Source organism: Lepisosteus oculatus, chromosome 12 (genome assembly GCF_040954835.1).
Source record: "Lepisosteus oculatus isolate fLepOcu1 chromosome 12, fLepOcu1.hap2, whole genome shotgun sequence".
Classification (NCBI taxonomy): domain Eukaryota; kingdom Metazoa; phylum Chordata; class Actinopteri; order Semionotiformes; family Lepisosteidae; genus Lepisosteus; species Lepisosteus oculatus.
In genome coordinates this window covers 15,805,235-15,817,614 of record NC_090707.1, presented here as the reverse complement: position 1 = coordinate 15,817,614, position 12,380 = coordinate 15,805,235, and the positions used below count along the sequence as shown (strand labels likewise).

Below are 12,380 nucleotides of genomic sequence, written 5' to 3'. Positions count from 1 at the left end.
AAGAGTGCTCAATTGCTGATGACTAGGCAGTAGAAATTGCAAAGATGTCGGTAACTCCTGTCAAGGCCAGATGTTGTTGCAGAGTGTATGAGGAGTAAACTGTTTACAGTACCTTTGGTCCAGGAAGCCCAATTCCAGTTTCCCCTTGAATCCCAGGAGGCCCAGCAGGTCCGCGTTCCCCCTGCAGAACACACCCATGTGGCATCACTGTACAATCACAGTACAACCACAGAAAGAGCACTGGGCCACTGCCTGTTTCTATTCAGCCTTGGAGCTACAGTATGTGGGTGTTTTCATAAGCCACAGTACCCAATCAGTCAGTTTTATTATGAAACCTTTTCAATCATAGTAGTTAAAGGACACTCTTTCACTCCCTACAGCCCATTAATATCTAGACTCAGATTACTGACAAATTAAAAACTTCCATTATGTCAGACATGAATTTCAGTCGCCCACAGGAGATCGTATAAAAGAGCAAAACCATTAAATGCTACAGACATGCTTATTTTTGTTTCAATAATTCAATAATCCAGTAATACCTGTACAGAAAATGTTTTTACTTTTTGGAACTTTTGTAGGCCTCTTAGAAAAGAAGAATGCTGAAATAATGAAAATTTACAAGCTATTGTTGTTAATGTCTGGGAAAATCTCTCTCTCTTTTTTTTTTTGCTCCAGGCCTTTGCTGGTTTACTTTCAGTAACCTGAGCTGTTGAATTTGAGGAGTGTTTCTAGAGACCGAACACAGGTATTTTCATTTACGTACACTACTGATAATGGATGATATACACTACTTTGGGCTGTAGCCAAGCAATTCACAAAACATAAAGCTGACTGTCAGTACTTTCTGACTTTGTCTGGGAATAGTTTTCAGATGCCCTCCACACTTTCATTTTCAGACATAGTTTTAGATACCAAAATGGAGTCTACTTTTCAGTGTTTGTCTTTCAGATATGAGAGATTATTGTGGTATCCAGCAAATTTTTGGTACTTTTGAAATAATAAAATGGAAAATAAAAGACACTCACTTTCTTTCCCTGTGGTCCCTCTGTCCCAATGTCTCCCTGAGACCCTGGCAGACCCTGTCAAAGAAATCAAAATCAATCAGTTTATTATGGAGTAAAATGGAATATGTGAGTAAAAAGAATCATAACACTGGTGTTTCCATCAATGTTTTTATTCTGACACATTCATTAACATTAAGAAGATATAGTGTTTAGGGGAGTTAGTGCATTTAAAATATGACCACTGCTTGTAAATGTCAGTGATTTGTCTTTATCCCTTACCTGGAGACCTCTCGCTCCTCTGATACCAGATGGACCTTCAGGACCCTGTCAGTAGTAGATGATTGATTAATTACAGTGATGTCAATGACACATTTAAAATGCACCAGCTGTGGCCAATAGGGAGACCACCAGGGAGAAGCCAGAAGCTTCTACACAAACCAGTCCGCTATAAATTTGGCCCTGTGCATTAGATCATTGTCCTGCGGAAAGATTTCTTTCTGGTTTCAAGTCTTTAGCAGACCGAAACACATTTTTTTCTTGTATTGGCCTGTTCTTTTTCCCTATGAGCTTATGTGCTGTACTGATTTTGCATCAGATGGAATTTGGTTAAGTCAATAAAAGGAAACTACAATAAAATTAACAGAACAGGAATGTGACTCCACAGACAATCATAGATGTGTCCAACAATGTGATGAAGGAGATGGGCAGTTTTGCTATAACCCCAGCTTCTATCCCAGGCCCTGCTGATCTTGTGTACTTGCTTCACATGACAGGCTAATCCTGTAGTGTTGCACTGACTAAATTGTGAATGAGCTGTGTTCGGACTATTTTTGGGAACACTTGAAAACTGCTGTTACAGATACGCAGTATTGCATGGAAGATGCATATGTTATAGTTAAGTGTTCCAGTCAAAGTGCTTTACAACAGATTCCCCTCTACCACAACCACCAATGAGCAGCCCCCACCTGGATGATGTGACGTTAGCCATAGCGCATACATTAGGCTCCGCACACACCAGCTATCAGTGGAGTGGAGAGCAGAGTAGATGGGGATTATGAGGGGGCCATGGTTGGTAAAGGCCAATGGGAAATTTTGCCAGGATGCAGGGTTAACACCCCTGAAACGCTCTGGGATTTTTAATGATCTCAGAGTCAGGACCTCGGTTTTAAGTTTCATCTGAAGGACAGCGCCTTTTTACATTATAGTGTTCCTGTCACTATACTGGGGCATTAGGACCCACACAGACTGCAGGGTGAGCGCCCCCTGCTGGCCCACCAACACCACTTCAACTTCTTATAACACTTCAGCAACCTTAGCTTTCCCAGGAGGTCTCCCATCCAGGTACTGACCAGGCTCACACCTGCAGAACTTCAGTGGGTTGCCAGTTGTGAGTTGCAGGGTTTATATAGCTGCTGGCTAAGAAAAGAGATCTGTTTAGAAAACAGACTGTTTCTGAAAAACTAGCAAAGCTGCAGAACAGTGTAGGTGTTTACTACTTGCCCATGTTTGAATATATTCTGTATATGCAGATATAGCCATTTGCAGTTTTGTCAACAAAAAACAGAACAGTTTCCTTATTTCTGTAATGCAAAATAATCAAGTGTTTTTTATAGAATGAATATACTGTACAGTGAAATACTCACTCTGTCTCCTTTAATTCCAGGGGTTCCACATTCTCCTCTTTCACCCTTCACAAAAATCACAAATATCATTATAAAATGGTACGGGCCTCAAGAGTCCTCAAAAAAACATTACAAGTACATTTAACTTTCACTGTGCAAGACAACCCCTTAAAAATGACAAATCACACAAGAAACAGAAAAATAAGCATAAATTACAGTGGCATTTCAAAAAGGGTTCTGCACCCTATTGTAAATATAATTGGTTTATTAGAAAAGAATGGACCTAAAAATTCCCAGTTTCACACGATAGGGATCTATCCATCCATTATCAGAAATTTGCTTAGCCATTGTAAGGGTCGTGCAAGCTCAAACCTACTCATGAAGCATAGGTTTTAAGGTGGAACTACCAACAGGGTGAGTCCCCTGGCCACCACAGGACACATACAGCAGATCTGCATGATGTAGAGACACCAATTGTCAGAGATGGCATTAGGAACACCAGGTTGGACCCTATGCGGCCCTGAGACTGAAGGTGATTGGAACCAATTAGCATTCAAATCCCAAAAGCAAAATGCAAAAGACGAAGCTGAAACAAGAGAACTAGGTCGGGTAGCCAAAAGAGTCAGGTCGAGTGAATCCAAATCCGAGACGAGAAGCGAGGCGAAGTTGAAGCAGGTGGAAACTAGGTCGAGTAGCCAAAAATCAGGTCCAGAGTCGTAGCGCGCACCAGAGAAAGCCAAGGGTAATTCTCAATAGTAAGCGAGGACTGAGAGGACTGAGAGGGTATAAACAGGGAAGAGCGTGAGGAATGAAGTTGATTAATTAGTGCACGGGTGTTGGTGGTGAGAGGTCCTCGGAAATATGCGGTTCGTGACACCAATCAGCCGAGCCTGCGTGTCTTTGAAAAGATGAAAGGAACCACCAGATGGGGTTCCCATGTGGAGACAACGGGAACATGTAAACCCTACACAGAAAGTAGTCCTCACCAGGTGTGAATCAGGACACTAGACCCAGGGGACAGCAGACCTAACCTCCACGCCACCAGACCACCCACACTTAAGAGGTGTCTTAAGCCAAAAATAATAGTTAATAATGGATTTTCCCCTGAGACGCTCAATTGAAAGAAGTTATTATAAAATGGATGGATGTATTTTCTCAGCTGATTTTAATTATGGGAATATACATTTATTATTTAGAGTAACAGCTGAACAATTTACAAAATTTGTAGTTTTTTAAAATACATTTAACACTTTACCTTTTCGCCTTTGTAGCCAGGTTTACCCTACAAGAAAGAGAAATACAAAGCATTTGCTCAAATTGGATCTTTTAGAACACTAAAATAATGACAAATAACCTTCTAATACACAGAAAACACAGCTCTGAAGTTAAGCATTGCGCTGCATGGAACACGATTCCTGTCCGTTTCCACTTGTTTTTCCACACGTTACCTCTGCGCCTTCTCGACCTGGAAGTCCACTCAGTCCACTTTCACCCTAGAATGAAGAACATTACAGATTTAGCAAGTTCTGTTGAAAATAGGAACTTGTAATTAACATATACTGTACGCAGAAGTCAGTATTATTGCAATTGTCCCACTAAACCCTTATTCTTCAATGACCTTGACCTCATTGTCCTGGAAGCAAGCACTTCAGACAATGTTAGTGCAGCAGGTTCTCTAAAAGAGATAAAAATTATCTGAAACATTTTTTGCAGAATAACATACTCACTACATGACACAGGGTGACAGCTGCTTGTGAAAAGAAAATGGAAGCTTTGTTATTTCACAGCGACAGAGATAAGGTAGTTTCACGTTCTCACAGAGGTATATTGAGTAGATGTTTTGCATAGGCAATAAATAATTAGAATGAGTAGAGTTACTGTACCTTATATCCTTTTATACCAGGGGCTCCATCGTCTCCGGGACGACCCTTCTTACCCTGATAAAATGAAAGTACAATTACAATCAAACAGAATGGTGTAATAATAAAGGAACTTTCACTGCTTTGCTTCTCACATATGATGTTTCCCAGCAAAAACTGATAGTGACCTAACAGGAGCTACAGTATATCTTAGAAGACAGAATTCAGTCTTAGAAAGCGAGATGTCAGTGAGCCTGTCTCTCAATAATCCTCCAACATACAACAATATACGTTTGTATGTTAATGTATTATGATGTGTCTGTTTTGTAAGTGTCTGTAAATATCTGTAGATGTTGTGTTAATTGTGTATGCTTTGGCAACACTGATTTATTCATTGGTCATGCTAATAAACCTTCTTGAATTGAATTGAACTGAATTGAATTAATAAATCCTGGATTGCACAGTGAACATAGGCTTCAGAAACAAGGCAGAAATTATAACTGAGGAGACTCCAAAGATAATTTGGTTAAAGAGACCCTGTTTCCTTTCAGGACATCTGGGCAGGTTTTGTTACTGGAATTTAGTGAGACATTTTTAGCAAGCTGTAGAGGATGAGGTCAAGGCTAAGATGACTGCAGGTTGTGAGATATCTCAGATAGCCCATGTGACACGTCTGCGGTGGATGCATGTTCTAACTGGCCAGAGGACTACAGGGGTAACTGTACTATTTCTGCACCTGGGCAACGAATCCCCCTGCCCTTGATGGGAAATGACTTTTTTTCTGGTCATTAAACAGATGACAGTGCCCATTATACAAGCTTTTAAATTGCTCCACAAAGTATGCCTGGAATCCTGCTCTAAAATAACACCTGGATTGTGATCATGCTGTTGTATATCATCACACGATGGGCTTACAAACTACAGGTTTAGCAATACTGCTAAAAAAGATCTGGGTAAGCTAATACACAAATCTGAAGAGGTCTTCTTCAAGTGTTTCATTTTTGTCAGTATAGAACAAGCCTGACCTATATTTGATGTTATATTACGAGATTGATGCGGTTTCAGATTTTTTTTAAATGAAAAGCATATGACTTTTTTTTTACATCTAATGTCTTCATTATCCGCACCATTCTATGCAGTGTAGCATCTTTGAATTCAGATCTGAAATGTTTCTACAGCAAAGCAAAGTACAAAGTTATGGTTTCAAACCTTTAAGCACAGGCACCACATAGGACTACAATATTACATTCCTTAAAGATATTCTCAAGACAAACTTCAGGGTCTTTAAATATAGCCAGGTCTTAATGTTTTAATACTGTATGATTTCACTGCCTTTCTGAAGAATTAATTCGAATTACAAACTTAATTACTTAATGGTAGGGAGAGCACTTTATTTATTAACAGGTTCAAGGGTGTCCTGTAGGTTGCAGTGTGAGGAGGGAATGATGATCCCTTACTGCTCTTTAATGTGTGTAAAGAAATGTCTGCTAATGTACAAAAACAGACATGAGGATAACAGCTGGATAGTTGTACACATGAACATTTATTCCTTTTTAATGACAGGTTACAGCTCTTCATATATCTTTAAGCTTAAATATACTTCAGCCAACTAGGTCTTTTTTTTTCACAGAAATTGCTTACAGGTGGAGAAGGGGCAATATTTTTTGCAAGGGGCTCAAAAGCAGAATAATTACCCTTCTGATAACAGACCTTACCACAGCTTTTAGGTGCATCCTATTTGCCTTCTTTCAACAGCAAGAGTTTTAAAACTCTGTTTTTTACTCATGGTTACAGCAGTGCAGAGGATAAGAAAAGACATTATTAAATTTACTTACAGGTGGACCGCTGGGACCTCGCTCTCCCTTTTCGCAGACACATTTCTGAGCCAGGGGACACTTTAAAAAGAACAAGATGATAAATTCATGGGCAGCGCAGTAACAGTCTTTTTTTGCCAAGAAATGTATGGTCATTTGCATGGCATTTGCTCTGACAAGCGGTTCTTTCACAAATATCTCAAATCACACTTGTCTCATAAAGTTCGCCTACTGCAAAATAAGCTTTTTTGAGGAAGGAAGCAAGAAACAGATTTCTGAAGCTGAAATTTGGTTTAAAAGTTTAGATGTTCAATAACCAATAAGAGGTAAAACAGTCAAACTTACCCCTTCATCAGCCAGCTCTGCCTGTGAATTAAAAAAAAAACAGGACAATGAAAATATCTGCCAAATAGGTCATATGACACTCTATTCAAATCTACTTTATGCAATTATGAAACATCTCAGATATGATTCCCATTAACCTAGGTAAAATAAATAATAGGTCATTGAAAGTTTTCAAAAGCAACCAGTACCATTAATTCCCCCTCTGAGAGCACTAAAGAATTGAAGCAGGTCATGTCTATGTGGGTTTTCATAATGTTAATGATCTCTTTCGAATGAATGTACTGTAGCAGCAAAGAGGATCAAAGGTAGCCAGCACACAGATGCTCTAAATAGAAACCCTACAATATTTAAACGTTAGAGGTGATACGGATTTTGTCGAACCATCGTAGAATACATTAAATGGTGTCCTACTGAAGAAAATGCATGATCTTTCTAACTTTGTTTTCATATTTTGTAGACTCCCGGTACAATTCACTGATGGCTTTGACAACACTACATTTCAGTTTCCCTGCATGCTTATCATAATTAATTGTGATACATTGTGGAAATGAATATAGCAGTAGACTCATTGTTTACAGCATTTCTGGAAAGAGAAAAAGACAGGAAAAATTCCTCTGGTATAATACAGTGTCACAAAATACAAAACATCTGATGTACAGCATTTTGTATAATACTGTATATGAACGGTTATTACATCAGGTAAGTGTACACAGAGGAACAATGAACACAGCTACTAAAGGCCAAAATGCTGTTAAAAGCAGTGTCCAGAAAGACCCCTTACACAGTCATTAAACATATAGGTATGTACTGCACGAAGATTATGTGAATGTAAATATTGTCTAAATCTCATGAAAATGGTATTGGCTAAGAAAGAGAAATAGAGCTCAGGTATTTACACTGATTAATGCTAAACATAAATTACTCTGTGGTGAAACAAAGAACTGGAAACACCTGACTGCGATTGTTTTTGACATACACATCACATCATTTCTCTAAATCGCATCTGACCAGGAAAAAAAAAAGGAGCTAAGTAGGAGAGGACAGTACATGCATGATCTTGTGGATCTTTGGCAGCTGTTTCTGTTTTTCCAGTTACTATATGCATTCTTGGTTGCTATTAAACTACTTCAATAAAACAATGTGTCATGGCCTAAGGATGCTTAAACAAAAATTCTGAAATATTAAGCAGTAAATTAGTGTGATTTCCACAATCCATTATTCGAACAGCATTCCGTTGTTAAAGGCAATGTGCAGCCGGTCTTGAGATGTGAAATATACTCTTTTTTCTTTGCCCTCAGTCAGACCTCATTCATGCTCTCCATGAACGGTTAACCAACTTTCTTCACAAATACAGAAATAGTTTAGAAATCTCTCTGAAGATCGAGCTCTCTAAATGCAGCAACATTTTCTATGTTTTGTTTTAAAGATGGATAATTAAGAAAGATGGTATTTAAGAAAGAAATGTTTTTGTAATTTAAACAATCTGTTCATTCCTATTTAAACGAATAACGGAAAATTAGTAAAGTCAGAGCTGTTCTACTGAAACGTCCATTTTCATATTAGCTTTACCATCCTTTTTGACATAGGAAAAACATGGGCATTTATTTTAGTAACTCTTACATTAGTATCCTGACAATGTGGTGTCCCCTTTCAACCTTTTATCATTAAGATAAAATTAAAATTAACAAACACATATGTGTTACACTATCTATTATCAATATATCTGTTTTAATAATTAGATCTGTTTTAATTTATTTTAAGTTATTAGTGTTTAAAGAATAAACTTCTAATATTTTTATGAGGTGACAAGTAACTATACATTGTGTCCTGTTTGGAGACCATTCTCAGGTTTAACAAATGTACTTTGCTCTTATTTTTCTTATTTTAAAACACACAAAAATTCACAATAATAATCTTGTCATCTTGTAGCTAGCTAAGGGTGAAAAGTCTAGCACATGCATATGTATAACATGCCTCAACCTGTATACTTAATGAAAAGCCTACAAGAGAGATCCATTTTACTTTCCAAAATAAATGTTACATAAAAGTTTTTAAAAGCATTTCAACAAAGCATGGATTAAAAGCCTTAATGTTGGGGAGGAGACTCAGTTTATACAGTACCATAAGTAACATTGATATTTTCTGCAAAAGAATAGAAACAGGTCATGTGTATATGGTTTTTCATAATGTATATTGTATGTAGGTTTTAATTTATTTCTCTTCAGTGAATGTAGCAGCAAAGAGTGCCAACAAAAGCAAGCATACTGGTGGTTTTTGATGGTTGTGTAACACAGATATGTTAGGAAAAAGAAATTGAATTGCATGCTTAAAACATTATCTTTTTTCTCCCTAGAAATTTTTTTCCAAAGTTGAAATTGATTTTATTACTAATACGAAATATGTAGATCTAAAAAAATGTTCCTACGTTTAATATTCACTTAACATGCTGGAACTTCTGTGCCCTGTCTTGTTAAGAAAGGGGGAGGGCGTCAGTTTGTTGCAGCATTTTTGTGTTGTTTTCCCAAAAAATTAAAAATCCATGTAAAAATAACAGCTATTAATCCAATAATAATAAGCACCCCATTAGTATTATTAGTGGTGGTGTTGATTTGTGCTCTCTACAATCAGTGTTGGATGTGCTGAATGTGCTTGGTGGGATTTCTCTTTGGATCCTGACCTCTTTGTAACTTCCTTCTGTGTTTGTCAGGGGAAGCAATTAATAAGACAAAAAGACAAAAAAAGTGCTAGGATATGTACACAGAAGTGTGCCCACTGTACACAAGTGTACCCAAGAAAAATGTGTTAAAATTGTATAATGTGCTAGTAAGGCCTGATTCAGAATATTGTGTACAATTTTGGTCACAGAACCACCAAAGATATTGCTGAAGCCGATATCCTGGTAGTATGATGAGTGGAGATCCCTGGATTGAGTAATGAGTAACTACCAAAAGGACTAGATGGGAGGAATTCTTATGTCCTTATGTCATGCCCCTCAGGAAGGTGGAGTTTCATGGAGAAAGGCCCTCCTCATCAAACGAAAAAAACATTTTTTACACTTACTGGTATCCTATACCCTTAATATAGGAGAAGGTTGTAGCCCCAGAAGAGACAACGGGGTCTTACTGGCAACTTCAAAGAGCTCCGGTGTTTTAAGACTCACCATTTCCTTTACGACTTTATCAACAATCCCAGCGTCTTGCAGGTTATAGAGGAACCTAGAGGCCGGGGAGCTAGCCAGCAGGCGCAGCTTAGCAACGTTGGAGGGCTCATTAGCTGCCCTCGTGATACCGATGGTGAAGAATTTAACTCCCTGGTTCTTGGCGTCAGCGGTGGCCGAGAAGATGTCGGGGTTCCTGGGGTGGAACACTCCATCCGTGAAGAGCACTGCGATCTTGACACTTCCTTGGTTTGACTCCTCTAAGTAGATCTGGGTGAGGTTGGTGATGGCGTAGGTGGTGTAGGTACCATGTCCAATGTAGAGAACGGGTGCAACGCGGGACTTGAAGTTCTCAGTTCCTCTCCACTGTTTGAATGTCTGCTCAATGACCACATGGCTGCTGTACTGGAGCAAGGCCGCCTTCCAGCTGAGGCCGCGACCTGACTTGAGGCGGACGCCACCGAGTTTGTCCACCACATTGATGGCGAACTGCTTCTCCCGTTCGTGGTTGTCCTTGGCGCTCTCTGAGCTGTCCACCAGAAACGCCAGCTCGAAGGTGCAGTCTTCATCTAAGATAGCTAAAGACGAGGGGAAGTTATTTTAAAAAAATATAAAATTCAAAGCAAAAATGCTTCTGAGCAGTGGTGTCTTTTGTAAAGGTTTCTCTTGGATCTGAGCCAGAGCACTCGATCAGTGTTATCTCAGTGGAAGACCCAGAGGTAAAAAGAATTATGGCTGTCTAGTAAAGTATAAAGAGCTCTGAAAAGTAATGTCTCCAATGACCCTGATTTCATTACTCATCTTAATCCAAATCTTCATTTAGTTCTAGGGCTTCTTGCTACATGAAGCAGGCTGTAATTCTTTAATAAAGAAAAGCATTTATCTGGAATAGGATCAGTTTGGTTCCTGAAAAATCTGTGACAACACTTCTTATTTCTGATCTTTACAACAACGGAAAGCATGTGTCAAAGGTATGATCTGCTGTGTATCCAGCTTTAATTCTATCATCTTACAGTTCAGCTTCAACGCAGGAAGAAAAAGAAGTTACATATTTTATAGACCATAGTGAACCATGTACTACATTGATGTACTACATTGAAACGCACTAGAGACACAGCAGGAATTTGTTAATGCAGCTTCTTAAGAGATAACTCCTACCTTGGCCATCATGTTTCTCTATTGCATTTGAGGACAACAGTTTGTTTTTTACTTTTTTCGCCACACTTTTGTCTTCATAAGGATCCTGCGAGGAGATGGTTTGAAGTCCTGTCACCAACAGGAGCCATGTGAATGTAGGGTACATTGTTTTTACTCCTGGGGGAGGATTTGTATACTGTAGTTAGCTAAACTTGCACATGAAAACAAAGCATAGTTTTGAAAGTAATAAATCAAACAGACAGGAAAAATATTGCAAAGCAGAACAAATCTATGGTTATATTCATAAAACCTTCTTTGAATTAATTCATATTATTAAAATATTATTCAAACTACAGTGTAAACATGAATGCACTTTGAATTAAAATTTGATCCACGTGCATGCATCTTTATACTACAACTGGTATGTTCTGTATAGAAGTGAAACAATCAAGAGTTGCAGTTAATCCGAGAGTATCTTTCAATAAATTAACATTTTAGATAATATTTAACATGTGATTTTGTGATCTTAAGGAGTAGGTAAAAAGGAAAGAAAGCATGGAACAAATTTAAACATGCTGTATTCATACTGGATTCCTTTCGAAAGAAACAGGAAAGTGGAAGACATACTGTATAGTACAAAACCGAACCTTAAAATGTTAAAGCCTTGGAAGTGAGAGAATTTAGAGTGTGACCTTTTAAAAACCAAGATGCTTCACTTACCAGGACCACACCTTCCAGTGTGCAGTATTCTTGAAGAATCAGCTTGTCAGAAGCCAAAGCCAAATAACTGAAGCTAGAGAAGGGGGAGAGGTGAGTCGTGAGTTAATTCCCTGTTCCTGTAGCAGCCATCCTGAGGTTGTGGGCTGGAGATCCTGCGTGTAGCCTTTATAGTGGGAGGTGTGCCAGAAGAGGGAGACCCCACAGCCCAGGGTGGGACACAGGAGAGGGAAGGGGGAGGAAGAAAAGGGATGATAGACATAAATCTGATTAAGAATCACAGGTCGTGGTGTCATTGCCTGAACTGATGCAATTTCCTTGTGAATGTAAGGCTACATTCTGAGTTAGGAATAGGATGACAGCTGGAGTACTTAACTATCATGAAATGCCCCTCCGTACATAAAGTCGTATCAACAACTACACCAGATAGTCTTCCTAAAGGTCTTCAGATAGTGTCGTTTTTCCACAGAAATAACAGCTACCCCTTTTGCAAAGCCTGAATTTCTCTTAAAGCAATTGTCTTCTGTTAAGGCAAAACAGATTTAGAAAGAAATGGGCTTTTTTCACCCTGACTTTTTTCGCTGGGTCAGTTCCAATAGAGGCCACAATTGCAAGCCAATAAAACCTCGCTATCACATACCATGAGCCACCCGAGTGGTTGTCATGAGCTCTGAGGCCAGCACCCTGTGATTATCACTCCTTTCAGGTCACTGCAAATAACGGTC

The 12,380-nt window shown here is 38.8% G+C and overlaps 1 protein-coding gene across 1 annotated transcript in view; it reads right to left on the bottom strand.

Moving 5' to 3' along the window:
- col28a2a (collagen, type XXVIII, alpha 2a) overlaps positions 1 to 11,805 on the bottom strand; it is a 31,599-nt gene extending 19,794 nt beyond the window's left edge. Inside the window, exons 1-12 of the mRNA XM_015359010.2 lie at positions 11,659 to 11,805; positions 10,960 to 11,115; positions 9,805 to 10,379; positions 6,645 to 6,665; positions 6,321 to 6,380; positions 4,510 to 4,563; positions 4,075 to 4,119; positions 3,882 to 3,908; positions 2,648 to 2,692; positions 1,284 to 1,328; positions 1,026 to 1,079; positions 113 to 181 (exon numbers count right to left, since the gene is read on the bottom strand). Of these exons, the coding sequence (XP_015214496.2) occupies positions 113 to 181; positions 1,026 to 1,079; positions 1,284 to 1,328; positions 2,648 to 2,692; positions 3,882 to 3,908; positions 4,075 to 4,119; positions 4,510 to 4,563; positions 6,321 to 6,380; positions 6,645 to 6,665; positions 9,805 to 10,379; positions 10,960 to 11,104 (1,140 nt within the window). The 5' untranslated portion in view covers positions 11,105 to 11,115; positions 11,659 to 11,805. The remainder of the gene's footprint in view (positions 1 to 112; positions 182 to 1,025; positions 1,080 to 1,283; positions 1,329 to 2,647; positions 2,693 to 3,881; positions 3,909 to 4,074; positions 4,120 to 4,509; positions 4,564 to 6,320; positions 6,381 to 6,644; positions 6,666 to 9,804; positions 10,380 to 10,959; positions 11,116 to 11,658) is intronic.
- Between the last annotated feature and the right edge of the window lie 575 nt (positions 11,806 to 12,380).